The following is a 21,342-nucleotide window of genomic DNA, read 5'->3' on the forward strand; positions in this document are numbered from 1 at the left end:
CTACACAGCCAACCGGAAGATATCGCATGTGATTATGTGCCAATCGTGTAGTGTGTATGGCCAATCGGATGACCAGATGATAGGTCGGTCTGTTTTGGTCAATTTTGACATCGTAAATTGCCAGTGATCAGTGTAGTGTGTACGGGAGCAGCGATAACTCTTATACGATCAAACAATACTATATATTGTTTGGTCATACGCAATATTGGGCAGTGTGCACACTCAATATCGTATGTTCTGGGCTCAAGGGAAATTGGATGTAAAATCGGTCCAATTACAAGTCGTTCAGTGGTGTACCCACCCTAATGATCATGGTTTCCGCAAGGTTTATAAACCATGTCCTTGTCCTGCATTGTTTTGTACTGTAAGTCACCGTTTTCATTTTCTCATTTGTAAGGTGCTGCAGCACTTGTAGAGCCAAAAATAATAGGATAATCAGAATATAGCATTTTAGCAAAACTGATAAATATTTGTGAAGCCAAGACTGTGTGCAATTTATACTACTAGAAAAATGATAAATATTATTCGCTTGGAAATAACTATCAAAATGGTAATTAGCATATTTGTGTCACAATTATGGACATCCTACCTAATAACCGCTACAAAAAAAACAAAACACTAATTCACAGAACATGGAAGCATATTGTGGGGGGTATCAAATTAGCCCGGATATATTTGCAAGGGTGAAAACAGGGATTTTTCGCCGATAATCCCCGTTTGTCGCTGATTTTTACCACACACCACTAGAAATATCTTAAGATATTTGGGGAAAAAAACTCATAGTCCTGGCTCCACACAGACTAAATAGAAATCAGTGAAATAATATAAAATTGGTATACGAGATCAATTCGCAAAAAAAAGTCCTTTTGGTAATGTCCTCCTCCACATGGAACATAAGTAAGGAAGGAAGGAAGGAAGGAAAAGTGGCAATATAGTGTAGTGTTTTTAGAATATAATCAGATAGCCTCTGGTGTTTCCAAACGACCAAAGTGGTGATATCCCCAGGTCATCCTATTACATTTGGGTGTTTCCAGCAGGGATTAGTGAAAGCAAATGGGTCATAAAATGAGCTTATAATAAGTTCTGTAAAGTGGAATAGGCATCTAATACAGAAAATTGTGGCTGAGTTCATACTAAATATTTGTTTTTTATTATGAAACCTTCCCACTTTCTTAGTTTATTTATAACCAGCAGGGATCACTGTTCCTAATATACATAATGAAGTTAAGCCAGTCACTACAGTATTTTCACATACAGCAAAACACAAAGTTGTACAGTAGAATAAATTACTGAATATAATCAAAACAGTATACTTCTAAATACATTCAATCAAATTTACATTTTTAAATTTATTCTGATAAAAATTATCGTTTCATTGGGATTGCAAACATGGTGAATTAAATGTCAGCAGTCACACTACCAGGGATAGCTTTATTCAGAAATCCAAACAGCATTCCACAGAAATCAGGAGGCCACACCATTTCCGGTGACCTACATCCAATGAAAACAAGGAGCGGCAAAATAGGAGAAACAGATGTGATTCGCCATGAGAATGATTCATTTAAAAACATAAAATATTCAATGAAAGAAAGAAAAAATGAGCCAGGAGATAACAGCTCATAAATGGTGAGCTCTATGTCAGGGATGAGGTGAATTATCAATGAATGATGAATATGAGAAAACAATAAAAAGTAAAAAAAAAAAAAAAAAAAAAAAAGAGTGGCTTTCATTGTCAACTATATACAAACACAGAGTGACCAACTTATGTGGCTTTGTAGCATCTAGCACTCACTCTCCAACTGCATGCCCCCCTGGGAGACCTATACACTGTGGATAAGAGGTGGATTCCTGAAAAGAAGTGTGGTCATATAACCTGTCATGGGACACGATTCTCTCGGATAGTAGTCTCAAGCTTTACAGGATCATAGGGGGTAAATTTACTAAAGTGAGTTTTTATAAGTGGATATGTTGCCCATAGCAACCAATCAAATTCTAGCCAATATCTTCTAGAAGGTGCTAGTTAAATGTTAAGTAGAATCTGATCGGTTGCCATGGGCAACCTCTGCACTTCTAAAAACTCTCACTTTAGCAATTATACCCCCTAGGTGTTTGTTATCTGTATTTTTACTGACCACCACCTGAACAGTTTGTTACTGGATTTTGCATTTTCTCCTGCTCTAAAGTGATAGCCCAGATGTCAGATCTCAGGATGCTGGCAGCATGACCACAACTGAATGGACTACTGTCCGTGCAAATAAGCTAGGTTATGTATGAAACTCTCATGATTGGAGGACGGACTATGATTACAGGCTCCCCAAACAGGTTTATTATGAAGCACAGTGCATTAATCTATACAGCCACCAGAATACAGGCCTTTTCCATGCAGGGGCAATCATTCTTTCATTCAAACAGATGATTTCCCCAAATATTGAAAACAAAAAAGTGCAGTTTTGCTTAAGGTTAGGATCTCATTCATTAGACATACCCACCAATCAGGCGACTTGTACTGCTGACTATACAAAGCCACTAAACATATCTACACAAGAAAACAACAGCTAGTCCTCAGGTACAAGGGGTAAAAGACAGAGTTCCTAGGATGCAGTACATTTGCACTGAGTCTCTTTAAATGTACCCATTTATAAATATGTACAATTCAATTACAGGCACTTGAAATGTCTTTGGTTGGAAGAAACCAACATTGCAAAGTTGAGTGTTCCTCCTGCCCTTTTAGAAAGACACAGGACACATTCTCCTGCTGGGGTCAACAGGCAATGACTCCAGTTTGCATCTACGATGACAGACGAGATGCTTACGCTTCAGAGAGAGCAACCTGTAAAACACAAAAAGAAATGTCTAAAGTTTTATGATCCTGAGAGAAGCACATTCTAAGAAAAACACAATCCTTAGCAGCTATGCAAGTGTGTCTGGATGCTGTTTAAGTACACCGGTAATCTACACACACAGTGGTAGTAGCAGCCTATAAATCCCTGTGGAAGGAGTGACATCACTTAAACACTGAGAAAGTAGACCGTTCCTGAGAAACCAGTGCAGTTACCATTAATTGGTGGGTTGCATTCTCATATTTAAACCACCTGAATAGACCAAATCTATTGTGTGGAGGTGACAAATGATTTTTAAATTGAACATTTATTAACATACCACATAAATTAATCATTAAAATGTTCCTTGGTCTGTTGAACAAAATATAGTATAATTTAACAAACTTGAAATAATTTCTAATAGTTTAAACTTGCTATTTATTCATGGGAAATACGATTTTTTTTTAGTCATTCTGAACTATCATTCTCTCAAAACAAAAAGTTCTCAATTCAAAATTTACAAGATTTAACTTCAAATTTTAAAAGTGCAAATTTACTGCCACATTTAATTTAATGAAAAGATTCTACACAGTGAAATCAGACTACAAAATTAGCTTTTATTTTTTTATTTATCCTGTATATGCAAATAAAATTTCTACCAAATGTGACCGGAAAAAAAAAAAAAAAAAGTGGAGAAAGTAAAAATACCTTTTCAGGGCAGAAGTCAGAGCCGTTTTGCCTCAGCTTGCTAGGCCGACCCCTGATGACTGCATAGCAGAACATGGTAATGACCATCACAAACAGGAAGTAACTGGTGTCCATCAGGTGCAGATTAATGAGAGAGCGGTCATCCTGTTGTGAGAGATAATACACAGCTTAGGAGGATGCTCTTATATATATAGCTTTAATGCTGGTGATCTAGTTGTTCATCCTATCTTTCAGGAAAACAAGGTATGCAGTCAATTTGACAAATGGAGAGCCACGTCACACAGATGTTTTCTTGGATGTGGGATTGAGGTAATGGCTGGTAAAAATTTCAATATGACTTTGTGGTCAGCCACGAACACTGACCACATGCCAATGATTGTCAATATTTTTCAATACTATTTCCCATGTCTAATCTAATCAGTTTTTAAACATTGACAAGTTTTTGGGTCAATTTGGTTGGATCAGAATGCCCAAGGCAGCTCACCTTGTGTCAAGACAATCGCAAGAATAATAGATAGTATGGCAGATCATAACATTTCATATCATGGCTCTCATGAACATTGCTGAAATATTGGATACTGATAAATGCAGCAATAATGTTCTAAGATGTAATATATTGTTACATCATCTTTCAATAAAACAAAGGTTCAGTATAGTGCTCTGCAACATTCATTTTAATGCAGAGATAAACTTTATTATGAAGGAGATTAAACAATCCTCATGATCGCAAACTATAAATCCCATTCACAAGGCTTCGGTGACAGCACTGAAGCTCAACTAAAATGACAACAATATAAAAGTTATAGGTGAACTGGAAAACTTGAGTGATTTGGAATATCCAATAGAATTATATATAATTTGTTGGTGGCCTAAATTGTGACTCAAATCCTTTCCGAAAAACACGGGTTCGTATTCATGTAAAGTAACAAGGAGACTGCCTGTACAAACAAAGTAATGCACCAGGAACACTGGCCTATCGTGAGGATACAGAAAGGTGCCACTTATGTAGTAACTCAAATACATAATATGCAGGGCTTTCAGTTGTACAGTCCAATATATTGTTACTACGGTATTTGATCATATAATCCTTACTAGCGTTTACATTTTAATTGCAGGGCATGAAATAGCATTCCACTTCCCAATGGAGGGCAAATTATGAAATGCCAACATTTTTACTGGCTCTCAGGAAAAGCCAGACAGATAGAAGATCCAGGTTGCACGTACCCCACCATACTTGTAATTCTTTCTGTGCCCTGCACCACCACTTTGGATCTTTTATACAGGCAGCAGGTAAAGCAGGGGATACCCCTGTACTACCATCCCTGCGCCTCTGCTTACAGTCTATCAATGGCCCTACTCAGCAGCATGGTGTGTATACATTTCAGCAGAGGAAGGAAGTGGGGAATGAGACGTTTAATACCATTTCCTATAAAACGTTCAGTTTACAATATAGACAGGCAGTATTTTGTATAGGCAGTTTTTTTTTTTCTCTGCATCTTTAAAGGTACTAACACCAGGGAGAGTTGCCTTCTAAATTATTAATGATGGGAAACAAAGTACCATAGATAACAGAGCAGTGCCCCCCATTGTCCAAATTATTTAACCTTCAGTGAACTAGGAGGGGTGTGACATACCCCAGCAAGATTTAAACACCAATAACCTTTTAAAATGGTTCAGTACCTGCCTTGACTTCAGCCAAGAGTGATCTCATTAAGACGGAGCCAAGTTTATTTTAACGGTTTCTAATTGTTCATAAGTTTAATTTTTTTTACTAACGATTGTGATTCAAACGTGTTTCAAAAGATTTTTCAAAAAAGTTGTTACTAGAAGACTTGAGTATAGCTTGTAAAAAAATAAAATGTATTTTTGTTTTAAAAGATGAAAGCGTTTATTCCCTTTTATTATTATACCTTAAGGGACAAGAATCAATGTTATGGACAGTCAGAATTACTGTTGTACTACATAAGTATCCTAATGGTTAAGTATAGCATAGGGTATGAGATACCCCACATGTTTCTCCATGTTGATTTTTTCCATCTGGTTCACAGAAGGATAAAAAAATAAATATAAAAAACTTCTTTGTAAATAACAAACATCTTTTGGACATTGTACCATTGGTGTTTTATATGGCAAGGATATACAACCTGCACTGTGGCATTTCTGAACAATGGTGCCTCAGTAATCGTGAAGGAAAAGGGTATAAAAAAATAAATAAAAAGACCCCTAATTTTAGAATCTTGATTTTACTAGTAAACGGCAGAATGATGACGCAAAAGTCTGTTGCTTGTTCTGAATCACAGCATTTTAATCGTTACCTGTGCACCAGTTTTCAGAACTTATATTCAATTAAAATAAATATACTTGTTTTGTAAACAAGAGTAAAGACTTCGGTTTATTTCAAATTTAGCATTACACCCCCAAGCACAGTGACATCGTAGGGAGACTAAGCTTTTCCAATTGGAAAAAAAACAAAAACGTGTAGAAATACAAGAAAAGGAATGCTAACCTCGCATTAATATATGGCAACGACTTAGAATATGAACTGCATTATAGCAAGCAGACAAGGTCAGAGTTTGCAGTACTACAGGTTGAGTCTCCCATATCCAAAATGCTTGGGACCAGGGGTATTTTGGATAACAGAATATTCCGTATTTTGGAATAATTGCATATCATAATGAAATATCTTGGGAATGGGACCCCAATATACACACAGAATGCATTTATGTGTTATATACACCTTATACACATAGCCTGCACCTCATTTTATACAATATTTTCAATAATTTTGTGGCTCAAGCAAAGTTTGTGTACATACATGAAATAAATTTATGTTTCATTTACACCCTATACACACAGCCTGAAGGTAATTTTATACCATATTTTAAATAATTTGTGCTTTAGACAAAGTTTGTGTATATTGAACCATCAAAAATCAAAGGTTTTATTATCTCAGTCATGCCAAAATTATTCCGTATTTCTGAATATTTGGATATGGGAGACTCAACCTGTATTAAACCATTTATCAGGATATTCCTACTACAATCAGAAAGTCCCTTAAAAAACCAGACACCTAAATAGTGGGACACATTTGTAAGAAGCCATTCCATAGCATAGAAACATAAAATTAACAAAAAAGGAAAGATTTTATCGGGAGAATTGCTAAAACACAACATACTATAGCTGGATTCAAATACTTATTGTGCATAATACAAGCAGAATTATACTGCAGAGCATCTTTAAGTGACAGATACTACAGTACTCCAAGATACTAGTGCAACAATCAAACAGGAAACCACAATCATGTGATCATAGGTAGAGATTACAATGAGAACATGCACTCAGTCTCAGAGGATGCCACTTCAACTGTCAATAGAGACAGATTAGAAATGGCTTAAATTACAAGTAGTGACCAGTCTCAACTATTGTATCGAGTAGAAAACACTTTACGACTGCTGAAAGCCAACTCATTGGTCTATTTAGGGTTTGGTCAGAATGTGTAAATATGACCCTCTTCTCATTTAATAACCAGAGAATATACAAACAATAAATGAAGTAGAGAAAATCTGTTTAATCCACCAGCACTGGGAAAAGCTGTCCATAGATATACAGGCCTTGGATCATCTGCATTTTACATGTGCACATTTATGTTACAAGCACTTCTAGTTGAAGTGTTATTCCATTTTATCTATAAAAATTAGTTCCCACAATAACTGAATTTGTTCCCTTGCATTGATGCCGTTGATGACACGCATTGGTCTGTTACCAATAATTACACATGCAGGTCTCTGTCCAACAAGTGATGCTGTGTATGAACACGAACATCCTATAGGACACACAATATCCAATCCACATCACTCCACTGAAACTGCACTTACTGAACTTCTTCTCTGCAACATTTCATTGTTCCTGTTCCTTGTACTACAGTACAATCAAGTGCTACATCAATCAGCTGTACAGAGTTCAGTGCACCAAAGCTTAAAAGGACATCTATCATAAAATAAAATAAAAGTTGCATACAGTAACACATTGGAAAAAAGGGTCATAATATGAGTCCCCTCCAACCTACACCTAGAAGTTAGTCATTGGAGGTCAGCATGTTCAGGTGTCTGCTTCATTATCCAGCTCCAAAGGGTGAGCTACATAGGAAACATGTATGAAACAGCTTCAGACGTTTGCAGATTTATGGCAAGTGACTTGCAATGACAGTCCAGCAAGCCCTGCATGTCATTGCAATACAGCACCTGGTAACCCCTCAGTACATGGTACTAGAATATATTCCTGACCACCAATGAATTCAGTTATTGTTTGTACCCCAAAAAATGTTATCCTGAGAGGTTGGGGGGGGAGATTCCTTATTAGATTTTAAAGACAATAAAAATACATAAAAAAAATACATAGACATTTTATTGTATTTTATTTAATTAAACTGAAGGTTAAGGCAAAGAAAGGAAAAAGTCTATACAAATGCAGACATACAACGATACATGAAAACAATGCACATTACACTGATACTTAGAGGGCAGTCTAAGGTTTTGTTTGATATGTAGGTGCAAAGACAACTCAAGAATTCAATAGGCATAGGGTAATTTCTCAGAATGTTTGTCAAGTGCAACATAAATATAAACCATGAATGAAGCATTATGTACTCTTCAACAGTTGGACAAAGTTGTGAAGGAAATGGGAGTGTGCTGCTTTATCCATGCTTTAAATGTGAATACGGAAGGGACATGGTTATGTTGGTGGGTAGACCAGCAGTTTCATATATTATAAACACTGCATTATTTGTTACTCAGTAGTGAGGGAACGGGGTTTTCTTGTATCTTTCCCATGATTTAAAAATTTCTTAACCTATGTATTTATTCTGAAGACAGGCGTTCAGCCATCCCATAATGAACGAATGCACAATAAAAAGGGATATGGAAGATGGCTTACAGTGCATTTAAACTGAAAAACAAAGTATAGCATCTCTCTGTGTTTGCCATAATCCTGTTTACAGATTACAGCATGATGTTCTAATGGAGGATACCTGCAAGTGGAGGAAATGCGTGATCTTCTTTTCTCTGGTATATAAAAAAATCTGTAGCAGGTTATAATGGATGTAAGTAGCTTTGGTAGAAAAAGGAGCAATACATTATCTGTTGATTTATTGGCAGGGAGGCCAATATATCGGCCAGTGTGTAGCCAGCATTAATAAAGGATTACATTATGTGGTGTCTGTAGGAAAGCTATATAGTGTGAATGCAGAAATTCAAATCAAACGGTGCACGCACAAGCTTCAAGGTCACCTCGTGTTTTGTGCCAATGACAATGCTGTATTTATTGGTGAAATGCAGTAAAATAAAAAAAAGTGGGGACTAGATTACACCTATTCTTTATGTTATACCAAATTTCCAGAGTGGCTATCAGTAATGGGTTACTGTACATAGCAATAGGGATTTCCTGTCTGTGAAAGTGTAAAAAAAAAAAAAAAAAAAAATTATATATAATTATATATACATACATACACACACACACACACACACACACACACACACATTTTTGGCCCATATAAATAAATAATAATAATGTGTCCCGATGTGGGCCCAGTCACTCATGCAGCAGAGAAAAAGGTGCAAATCAGGGCTGCTAAAACCTTGCTTTCATTTTGTATGACTGATTCTTTGTAGGTTATCTTTACTTTAGTAGCAGCTTGCGGCAATAAGACCCAAGTTTCACTTGTTCAGTCAGTGGCAGAGGAGATTCAGTAATGTATAAATAAATAGACGAGATCTGAAAGACAGCTGCAGGTGGCTTAAAAAGAAAGGTAATATACAGGATACGAAAACCTGGGACCCCCACATGAAAAAAAAAAATCCATATCACCCTGAGAGTGAGTTATATTAACATACCATCTAGTGCGGAGAAGTGTTGCCAAAACTATCCAACAACATACTCACCTCTGGAACAATGACTGTGAGCTTTGGATTTAAAGCATGGTACACCTTCCCAATAGCTCCCTTATAACACCAGAAGGGGTTATAGTCCTGTGCATACTTTGTCCCAGCGTCCCGAACAGTGGCAAAGCTTTTGTACCACAGGGTGGCGTTGCTGTATGTTTCAGGAATGCAATGAGGCGGTTGTCTAAAATAAAACAAAAATATAAATGGTTGCTTTCGTCTGCATTAATTCTAATCTGTGCCCTTAGGACAGATGTATCGTTATCAGTCTTCATCTACTACACTTGTCCTAAACATGGGCAGTGTGCAGTAATGAGATATAGAATGGAGGTAAATAGAAAGCTACATGGATAAAGTGTTAATAAACCAAATTCCTTCAACAATACAGACCGTGATGTGAGGCTCTGAATACAATGATGGGGGAATATTGTGATGTCCAACGTAAGTGTATATGAAATAAAATTCATGCAAAAAACTTGTTAAATATAATAAATTAATATAAGGAACTTACACAGTAACTGGGAACACGCTGCTCAGTGCTGTCACAGTCATACAAGTGGTATATACAACCTGCTCACAGCGCCCATGAATGATACAGTCATCGGAGTTCCAGGCAGCCGGCAGAGTAAATGTTATATTCATCTCCTCATGGGACTGTCTGCCTTAAGGGGGAAATACAAATAGGATAGTAAATAAATAGTGTTCAAATAATAATAAAAAGCAAAAAGGTCATACAGGAAGAAATCAATAGGAAACAATATCTGGACTCTAGTCTAAAGGTGCCCATACACGGTACAATTTTTTACCCGACGGGTTGTACAGACCAATCGTATGAAAATAGGTGTTTTTTTTGTGTGTTCTACGACCCCGATGCGCGTCCCCGCCGTCCTCTAGTTGGATCGTAGATCAGATGGTTTTGCAGAGAGATCTACGATCTTTTGATTACAATGTGATACACTTCTATGCATCTTATCCTATGATCGTAACAATCTATCATACACCATATGACCACATCGTATAAAGAATTTCAAGGGAAGAATTTCAAGGGCAATCGTACAACACATCTTACCAACTTTGAATCGCACCATGTATGGGGGCCTTAACTCCATTTTTATGACAGGCAGACAAGGCCTTAATATGAGGTTACATATACATTTCAAATATGGTCTTGAATTACTTTAATCATGGCTTAAAAAAAAAATAGGAGATATGGTAAGAACTTACCTTTGTTATCTCTATTTCTACGAAGTCCATAGGGTTCCACAGGATACCTTGGGGTATAGGTGATGACGTCAGGCATCGGGCACTATAGAGTTAAGCTTTCAGCCTCCCGGGATGCACTAGGGTCCCCCTCCTATACCCCGCCCCCGAGCCAAGGCATCTCAGTTACGAACCAAGCCATAGGCCGGAGGAGGAGAAGGAAGAGAGAGAAAAAAGATCTGGACACACACAAGAATCACATTCTCACCAGAGGGAGACGGAAAAACCAGTGACCAGAGTAAAGCCCATCTGCAGCACAGGTGCGACAGGGCGGAAGTCCTGTGGAACCCTATGGACTTCGTAGAAAGAGAGATAACAAAAGGTCAGACACCTGCACCTTCAGAGACGCAAGGCGAAGCCCATGGTCCAGTCCCGCCTGTAGGAAAGCTAATACTCTAGACAGACGAGACTCCCGAGGAGCATAACCTCTCGGCCGACACCACTGGAAGAACGTATGCCACACACGATGGTATATCCTTGCAGAGGATGGTTTCCGAGCCCTTAGCATTGTTTGCACTACAGAGCTGGAAAACCCCCTGGACCTTAACATGGCAGTCTCAACAGCCATGCCGTCAAAGACAGCCGAGTCAGGTCCGGGTGAAGACAAGGACCCTGTGACAGGAGGTCCGGATGTAACGGCAACTGCAGAGGAATGTCCATGGACAGTCCCTGGAGGTCTGAGAACCAGTGCCTCCGGGGCCACGCGGGAGCTGTCAACAGGAGCATCCCTCCTTCCTGTTTGAATTTCCGGATTACCCGTGGAAGAAGGGAAAACGGAGGAAACAGATAAGCAAACCGGAACGTCCACCGGATGGACAGAGCATCCACCAGAGACGCCTTTTCGTCTCTTGTGCGAGACCCGTACACCGGCAACTTGTTGTCGTGCCGTGACGCCATGAGGTCGATCTCTGGAAGACCCCACCTGTCCACCAGAAGTTGAGACACGTCCTGGTGCAGAGACCATTCCCCCGGATGAACGTCCTGGCGACTGAGAAAGTCCGCCTCCCAGTTTAGAATTTAGGATGAAGACTGCTGATATGGCCGGGAGATTGCGCTCCGCCCAAACCAGGATTCGGGACACCTCTACGAGAGCCGCCCGACTTCGGGTTCCTCCTTGCCGATTTATGTAGGCCACGGTGGTAGCGTTGTCTGACTGGACCGGCACTGGGTGACCTTGGAGAACCCGATGTGCCTGCTGGAGAGCATTGAAGACCGCGCGGAGCTCCAAGATGTTTATTGGAAGCTCTGTTTCCGCCCGAGTCCACCTGCCCTGGAACAAGTGTGGACCCGTGACTGCTCCCCAGCCTCGCAGACTGGCACGCGTTGTCAACAGGACCCAATTCGCCACCCAGAACGGACAACCCCTGTTGAGATGGGTCGTCTGTAACCACCAGGCTAACCTCCGGAGTGAGCACCATCGTCTGGGATTTTAGACTCTGAGGCAGTCCATTAGATTTGGACAGGATCAATTGCTGCAGAGGTCTGGAGTGAAACTGGGCATATTCCACCATGTCGAATACCGACACCATGGAGCCCAGTAACCTCATCGCCGAGTGCAGAGACACCCGGCGATTCTGCAGACAACTGCGCACCCTCAACTGCAAGGCAGAGATCTTTTCCCCCGTCACAAAGATCCTTTGCTGTCCGGAGTCCAATAAGGCTCCGAGGTGCAGAATCCTCTGAGACGGGATCAGGGAGGAATTCTGCCAGTTTATCAACCAGCCGTGCCGTTGCAGTAACGCAATGGTCAGGTCCAAGTGGCGTAGAAGGAGCTCTGGAGATCCTGCCACCAACAGAAGGTCGTCCAAGTACGGTAACATGCGGACTCTCTGCAGCCGCAGGGAAGCCGCCATGACCGCCATCACCTTGGTGAATACACGTGGTGCTGTCGCCAGCCCAAAAGGTAACGCCCGGAACTGAAAACCTGAGGAACTGTTGATGGCGTAAAAGAATAGGGACATGCAGGTAAGCGTCCTGTATGTCCAACGGCACCATGTAATCCCCAGGTTCCAGCGCCAGAATGATGGACCGTAGGGTCTCCATCCGAAACCTCGGCACCCGCAAAGACTTGTTGAGTGCTTTGAGGTTGAGGATCGGACTGGAGCATAGTGTGCAAAAGCTTCCGCAGTTCCACGGCTTTGTTCCGGTCTGATGGAAGACCCGTGGTGAAGAATCAAGACGGGAGTCTGTGCCGAAAGGAGAGGGCGTACCCGTGAGAAACCACCTCGAGAACCCAAGTGTCTGTCGTGGTAACCGACCAACACTGGGCGAACTGCAGCAGGCGGCCTCCCACTTTGGGATCCCCCAAAGGGAGGCCCGGACCATCAGGCCGCAGGCTTGTCATCGGGCTTAGGGGCCGGACGTCTGGTACTCCAGGCCTGTTTCCGGGGCTTGGCCGATTTTTTGGGGCCAGCCTGTCTGGGAAAAGACTGCGTCTTAGGCCTACCCTGGGCCCTGTAAGGCCGAAAGGACGACGTACCTGAACCGGAAGGAACCGCAGCAGACGGAAGACATGCCGATTTGGCTGCCGCCAGCGTGGCTACGATTTTGTCCAGATCCGGACCAAAGAGGACTTCTCAATTGAAAGGCAAAGCTTCCAAGCCTTTCTTGGAATCAGCGTCCGCCTTCCAAGATCGCAGCCATAAGGTGCGACGAGCAGCGACAGCCGAAGAAATCCGAGACGCCAGGGTACTAATATCCAAGGCCGCCTCATTGATATAAGTGGCCGAGTCCCGGAGATTGCCTATCAACTCGGTCTGTTCAGCCGAACAGTCGGAATCGAAAAAGACGCCTCCAAATTATCAGTCCAGCGCTCCATAGCTCTGGCTACCCAACAAATGGCCATAGCCGGCCTAGCTGCCCCCCCCCGCAAGGGAATAAACGAACTTTAGGCAAATCTCTACCTTACGGTCCATAGCATCCTTCAAGGAAGACATGGAGGGCATGGGCAATGTGGCACTGCGGACTAGGCGTGTCACATGGGAATCCACCTGTGGAGGGGATTCTCACTTAGAAAAATAATTATCCGCAAACAGATAAGCCATCGCCAAGCGCCTCTGAGGCTGATAGTTTGCCCGGATGTTTCCACGCCTCCTCTAAATGGTCCACTAACTGACCCGAAAGAGGAAACACTGTGGCGTCACCCTTAATATCCTTAAAAAAAGGCATATTTAGATTCATCCTCAGTCACTAAAGCTGTGCGGACTGCCCGAATAAGTCCAGGAATATAAACCTTGGACCTAGCGTCCGACTCTTTAGTACGGAGAGGTTAATGGTCTGAAAGATCCAGAATCTCCCCATCATCAGACGTCACGTCGTCCTCCTCATAAGGAGCAGACAGACGCCACCGACCGTTTATGCAGCCTCAACACAGACTCCCCTTGTAACACGTCCGACAAGTGCTGTACAGAACTTGTCAGAGAATTAACCCACGCAGGCTCCTGAGAGACTTGGGGAGGGGAAATAGGGAGACTGTGTGGTACCATCAATTGTCTCGGGAAACCCTGCATGGGTGACGACACCACCGACTGCTGGGACAAACCCATCTGTGAGAACACAGGCATGCGGAGCTAACTGGCCCACGAGGGTTGTAGGAGGGGGACCCTAGTGCACCCTGGGAGGCTGAAAACTTAACTCTATGGTGCCCGATGCCTGACGTCATCACCTATACCCCAAGGTATCCTGTGGATACCCTATGGACCCTGATGTAGAAAAAAGCTATTAATTTAGAATATAAATGATCAGAAATATTAGAGAAAGCATAAGGGAAACTGAACTGATTGAGAACATTCAAAGACAGAAAATTCAGAAGATTAGATTTAAATATATAAAAAAGCAACATTGGTTCCCTAAAGGACTTCCAGCATCCCAAATATGAATAATATTTCATCCACTAAGATATGATATACGCTGTTACTGACAGATTTTATTCCAAACAGAGTTTCTGTATTTAAGGCTAATTTGATTGTCCCTATGAGCAATAGTTGTTTCACAAAGTGTAATTGATATGTGCTTAAATGAGCTCGGTATTTCAGCATATACGGACGCACATTTGGAGGCACGGATGTACACCAGGGAAGGGCTTTGTTGCGGCATTAGCAGAAAGACAGTCGCGACTGCAGCAAAAGGCGCAGTCAAGGCCGCGTCTGCATTTAACTTTGAATCAAGCTTACTATGCAAAGTCGTACATGTGTTAAGATAAGTGCAACCCAGAATATACACATAATATTTTTCAAACTTTTCATTACTGAAAACAACCACATACCTAAAAGTGCGGAGCACCCATAAATCATGAAATTGGAGTTTGAGGTGGTAAAAAAAAACAAACAAACATGCAAATACTATCGAATACTTTTGTTTCTGTGATTATAAACCATTGGTACTTATTGTAGTTGTGCACATCCTATTAAACTTAAAAACAAGGATTTAGCAATTAAAAAGCTCAAAGATACCTGAAAGCCCAATTTGATGGCCAAAAATGGTGGAGCTCAGATGTGTGATGTTCCGTGAGTATCCTCCGAAAGGCTTCAGTGGATCCAATGTTAGAGTAACAGCTACAGAAATATTAATGGGCCCTGAATCTTCTAACGCCTGAGGGGTCTGTGTAGAAGACCTGGCCTGGCCAGTGGTGACTGTACTCTCTGGTGATGTGGTATCATTTAAGAGATGCTTCAAAGTCTCATTTTCAGATATACAGAAGTCCAGATTATTAAACCTTAGGAGAAAGGTGTTCCAGTCCTGTAGAGAGAGAGAGAGAGGAGATCATTTTTTTTGTATTTAAAGGCTAACAATTTATGTTTATTAACACCATCCTGAAATTTATGCAAGAAGTCCTTATTATTGTGGTCTGCACATAATACATAATCTTTGCAGCTCCCAAGAGGATATTTACCTCTGTCATCTCGGGTGATTTGATCTCTTTCATTTTGAAAAAGTAGCCAAGGGTTAGGAAAGCTATGGCCATGCCACTGACACTGACCATAAAGACCACCAGAGGGGGGCGACTGGTGACATAGGACTTCAGGTTCTCCAGGGGATGTAGATTCAGCAACATTGTTGTATTAATGCCCTGTTATTGAGAATAAAAGAGAACAACAAAGCATGTTTAGGGTACATCAATCATACTAAAGCAAAGAGATATAAAAAAAAAAAAAAGAAAAAAAAGGGAGGACACATTAGCATGATACAGCACGTGTTCTTTCACTGGTGTTTCATAAACAAAATATTGCCCACATCAATCTATGTTAACCCCTATGCCACATACTTCATAATAGTAAATGAATACACACGTAGGTAATGGATAGAGGGTTTGCAGACAGCCAATTTCCTTAGCCTGTGGGCCAAAACTGGGAGACTAGCAGTGCTTAAACTCAGCCTAAGCTAGGTACACACGGGACGCTTTGCCGTTTTTGTAATGACATATAGCCTACAAAGCTCAGTGTGTACACTTGATTGCGCGCTTCCATGGTCGCTAGAGAAGGTCGCCAGGTTTGATGTGCTGCACAGCCAATGAGATACGTCGGTGAACGCCGACGTTCACTGATATATCGCGGGTACACACTGCCCAACGGGCAGCAGATACATTGGCCGATCAATTGATCAGCCAATGTATTTGTCAGTGTGTACCCAGCTTTAGCAATTTTCCATGGAAATTGGGTCTCACTGTAGCCAAATAAGTTACTTTGCACAGAGAATCGTTTTGCATTATTCAGCTTATGCCCCAAGTTTTACTTTACATTTGAAGAAATAAGTTATGCTTTTAATAAAAACCGTGCAGTCTTGTTTCATTAGAACACATTTCTCAAGTACCATCAGAACAATGATGTTTTAAGGGTTAAGCATAAATCCATTCTGTACAACACTACCAGGAACTAGCAGTATGATTTACTACCATAAACTTAGCACAGCTTTTATCACATCTTCGTGGCATTAATAAAATGACTTGCAGAAAACAGGCGTATATTCCTACAAAATAATTTCACACAAATGTACATATTACACTGGAAACAAAAGACTAGGATAGGAGACAAAAGATGTATGAACCAGGAAGAGAGTTCAAGACTTTGGCCTTTGTTTCCACAACAGGCTCAGGTTGCTAGATAAGAGACTTCCAAGTCTGATCAACCTCCAAACATTGCTGCATCAACAGACATAAGCAACCTGTGCTTTCCAGCTGTCATGGAGATACAAGTGCTTTTGATGAAGCGTCTGGAAAGCCAACATTTGCCAAAGCATGCTGTAATGTATTGTAAAATGTACAAGTAAATCTCCATCTGGCTGTTCACTGTGTGATAATCAGTCACCATTCATACAATGAACACGGTCACTCAGCTCTGTTGTGTTTCAAGCATTCATTTCAAGGTTAACAAATCATATTAGGATCCTCGTTAAAATCAGACACGCTACAGTAGGTGACTAAATGGACAAAAAAAGAAGGATACAGAAGAGGAAATTCAATTGTTAGCAGTCTGTATGATTAATAGGAGACAATACTATTATTATTACCATCAGTTACTTAAATAGTGGCAGTATATTCCATTGCGCTTTTTAATTGTCAACAAATTGTAATAAAAACAAGACTGGGAAGTATAAGACAGGTAAGAGGGTCCTGCTCGCAAGCTTACAATCTATAGGGAAATGGGCATTGATATACAATGGGGGGAATTCAATTAAGTGCGCTGTTGATCGTGCCAAGAAGGAGCTCCCGAAGCTATTCAATTCAGCTTGCTGTGTAGTCCGATAGTAAGAAGTCGGAGAATGCCGGTTCTCGAAACTTAACCTGGGTGTTTAGTCACAAGAACCGCATTCAGACTAAAGTGCCAGCCGCAAGGCTTTTAGCGCCACGCTAAGACAGAAAATAGCCTCGTGGCCAACACTTTAGTCTGATTTATCCTTGCACCCTCAGGAGGGTGCAAAAAGAAATCGTTTAGTTGCATTAACAGCACGATGAATTGAATAGCTCCGGGATCTCCCTCCCGAAGCTATCAACAGCACACTGATAGGTGCTAGCTATAGTATAATGGTCCAGCCAGATTGCAGAGGTTCTTGCTGGGCTGTATGATCCAGTCACGCAGGAATGTTGGTCTAGGGTCAGGAGGATTTGAAAACAACAGAGAAAATATGTAAAGTTGTGTGTGGACTACAGTGCATCCGGAAAGTATTCACAGCGCTTCACTTTTTCCACATTTTGTTATGTAGATGAGATCGGTTTTCTTCAGATAAAACATGATCATGGGCGAGTACACACTTTTACAATATCTCACCAAGACAATGTGAATCTCATGACCAGTCAGACAATTGTATATTGTAGGTGTGACTGTGTACCCAGTTTAACAGATGGAAAGCCATCAAATTTTGTTAGTATCGTGTTCAAGGAATTTTACCTTGTACAGCATCATAATTTTGCCTATTGGCAGATTTTAGAATTACTATTTTTTTTATCACAGAATCCTCCTCCCCATTCCTTGATTCGCTTTAAGTGTATCCTGCTTTAAGACACGACAGACATCATAATCAATCTTCTGATAATTTTTATCTATAAAAGGCATTTTTTTTTTTCATTAAATATATAAATGAATAAAATAGAAAACCAAACCCCCAGCATCCCGTCTCTCTCCCAAACCAAGTAATTCTCTCCACACCCCCGTGCCTGGTTATCACCAAAAATAACTGACAGTGAAGTATTCTTATATGAGGTACTACTGGTCCTAGCTCTGACCATCTTAGGGGGAAATTCAATTCAGTGTGATCTTAGCCTCGAGATGAGTGCCAGCAGTTATTCAATTGCCCGCACTGTAAACCCTGTGACTAGAAATCCGAACTAACTAGTGCCTTGAGGAAGCATCGTATCCGACACTTAAGTAGAAAAATACAGTTGGAGGTCCGACCGGGACCTCAACCCCCAGTATGTCTTATGGGATCCAATGTTCCCACTCTGAAGTTTTCGTCCAAATCCATCCAGTGGAAGGCTCAGAACAGACCACGCTGGGTCAAAGTTCTGCCCAGTGTACACCAAAGGGAGGGCCAACCGGGACTCTAACCCCCCTAAAACCTGGGCAAGATCCACTTAGACCACCTTGCGTTGGTTTTAACCCAATCTGTGCAGGGGTGTCCAAATGCATAACCGGACAGCCAGACAAACAGACAGACAGACCAATCATTTGATATAGAAGATTTGTCGCTTTAATGCATTGTCACCATGTGGTCTAATAGTTATTTAGGGTCGAAAAAGTAAGCTATGTAACATTAGACAGCTTTACCTTGAGAGCTGTGGTACATACATACAATTTTCTTTAGCCAACTTTATTCCTCACCTAACATGTGGGTCTATATGACCGGTTGGGTATGGGTTCCCGGTGGTCGATATGCCGTTGGCCAGAATACAGTTAGCGGCATTACGACAGTCAAAATCCAGACACCCGTAGGCAAGTATTGTAGAACTAATCCTAACCCCTAACCAGTGCCTAAACCTAACCTACCCTCTAGTGCCTAAACCTAACCTCCCCCACCCAGCATTCTAATCCTCCCTCCCCGATGCCTAAAACTAACCTTCCCCTCCCCCCTTAGTGCCCAACCATAATCCTACCCCTAGTGCCTAACCCTAAAGCCGGAATGCTGGCGGTCGGGAGACTGGAGCCAGGATCCTGACTGTCGGGATTCCAGCGCCGGTATTTAGACAATTGGCATCCTGCACACCGGGATGCTGACTACAGCCCCTGTATGAAATCGTAGTGATTCTATTTTAATGTCTCATATTTTATATATTTAAATATAATTCCCCTCTCGCCCTCTTAGATCTACCTCTTATGCACTCTGCTAGACCCCTTTAAGTTGCGAGGTGGAGCAGCTGCAGGTTGGACTTGTTGTACCAACACAAACCAGTAACTCCTTTGTTTGGATCAAGATCAGGTGAATTTAGAGGCTGGGGGAACACCTTGGACTATTTATCATGTTCCTCAAACCATTCTCGAACTACCTGTGCAGTGTGGCATAGCTCATTATCTTGCTGAAGAAGCCACTTTTCCATCAGCAAACACCATTGCCATGAAAGGCTATACCTGGTCTAAATAATGTTTAAGTAGATGCTCCAGATTAATATAGATATCAATGAATGGATACAAAAGTTTTCCCAAAGCATGATACCAGCTTATTTTCTTACCACAATGCATCAAGATGCAATCTCTTCACATTAGTCCCATCACCATTACAAAAAATGTCCGCAATCTGAGCCACAGTCACCCTTCTGATTATTATTTATTGCCATTTATATGGCGCACACATATTCCACAGTGCTTTACAGAGAATATTTAGCTATTTACATCAGCCATTTACAGCATATGAATTCTGTTGATTCACAACAGACAGGATAGCCTACATTGATATGATATGATGGTTCATGGATTTTCCACCATGTGATGTTTACTCACCATGGCTGACCTTGAGCAGCCCACAAGCCTTGAGTTTCAAAAATGGTCTGATCCAATCATCTGACCATAACAACTGGCCCTTATCAAAGTCACCCAGATCTTTACACCTGCCCATACTGTATCTTCTGCATTCAACATGTCAACTATGAGTTCTTAATGTTCGCTTACCATATAATATACGTGCAAACAGAAAAAGTTGCCCACTTAAGGGTAATGAGGATGGGGGTGGACAGAAATGGGAAAGTTGCTAGGCAAAGATTATAGATTCCCCAACCCACTGCATGATGTTCTAGAACCACTTTACACTCATGTTGTGTGCACACGGACAGATATATTGCCATTCCATTGAATTAGTGATATATCTGTGGTAGATCAGCAGGTGTAGAGAGGATATGTCATCCATTGCAATGTGGAATGGGAGTTAAATTGTTCGTTGTAATGGATTAGGGTATACACATAATGCATTGTGCCATCTATACTAAACTGTTTCACATTGAAAATCCCACGTCTAGGATATCTGTTACACACTGCGTGTAGATAGTATATAACAATTAGGGATGTGCAGGCTCGGATAGGTTCGAGTTTGCACGTGGAGTTCGGATTTTTCCCTCCAAAAAAAACGGAACTCAGAACGAGGCAAAACGTCATCTTACATGGACGAACATCATCATTCCTGGACAAAAGACCAGGAATGATGATGTTCGTCCATGTAAGATGACGTTTTGCCTCGTTCTGAGTTCCGTTTTTTTGGAGGGAAAAATCCGAACTCCACGTGCAAACTCGAACCTATCCGAGCCTGCACATCCCTAATAACAATACATATATAAAAAGAGTTAAATTAGAGCAAACTATGGGAGAGGGATTAAATTCAACGCAATGAGCTGCCAGGCATATATCGGCCATGTATAAGTATTTGCCTAGCTATTAGCCTTTCTTTCACATATTCTTACTGATGCAGGTCCTAATGTGGCTGCTTTCTGAAAGAGAAGAGATTGTTAACCGAATGCTAAGGCGACTATACGCACATACTAATGCATACGTATTTCTGCATGTCCTAATCCATATATGCAATCACACTGCCCCACGTTTTCCATATGAAATTAGCCATCATTATTGTCAATAGCATTTACACTTATCACATGCTAGGTGCAGGACATCCATCTGAATTTGGCATCAAGAATGCATGCGCATGAC

The 21,342-nt window shown here is 41.1% G+C and overlaps 1 protein-coding gene across 1 annotated transcript in view; it reads right to left on the minus strand.

Annotated features, from left to right (window-relative positions):
- Positions 1-1,127: 1,127 nt before the first annotated feature.
- TMEM248 (transmembrane protein 248) overlaps positions 1,128-21,342 on the minus strand; it is a 32,501-nt gene continuing 12,286 nt past the window's right edge. The window contains exons 2-7 of the mRNA XM_088477785.1: positions 15,615-15,791; positions 15,175-15,460; positions 9,975-10,125; positions 9,464-9,647; positions 3,528-3,671; positions 1,128-2,830 (exon numbers count right to left, since the gene is read on the minus strand). Of these exons, the coding sequence (XP_088333911.1) occupies positions 2,810-2,830; positions 3,528-3,671; positions 9,464-9,647; positions 9,975-10,125; positions 15,175-15,460; positions 15,615-15,776 (948 nt within the window). The 5' untranslated portion in view covers positions 15,777-15,791 and the 3' untranslated portion in view covers positions 1,128-2,809. The remainder of the gene's footprint in view (positions 2,831-3,527; positions 3,672-9,463; positions 9,648-9,974; positions 10,126-15,174; positions 15,461-15,614; positions 15,792-21,342) is intronic.

This window comes from Taudactylus pleione, unplaced genomic scaffold (genome assembly GCF_031769625.1).
Source record: "Taudactylus pleione unplaced genomic scaffold, aTauple2 ptg000203l, whole genome shotgun sequence".
Classification (NCBI taxonomy): Eukaryota; Metazoa; Chordata; class Amphibia; order Anura; family Myobatrachidae; genus Taudactylus; species Taudactylus pleione.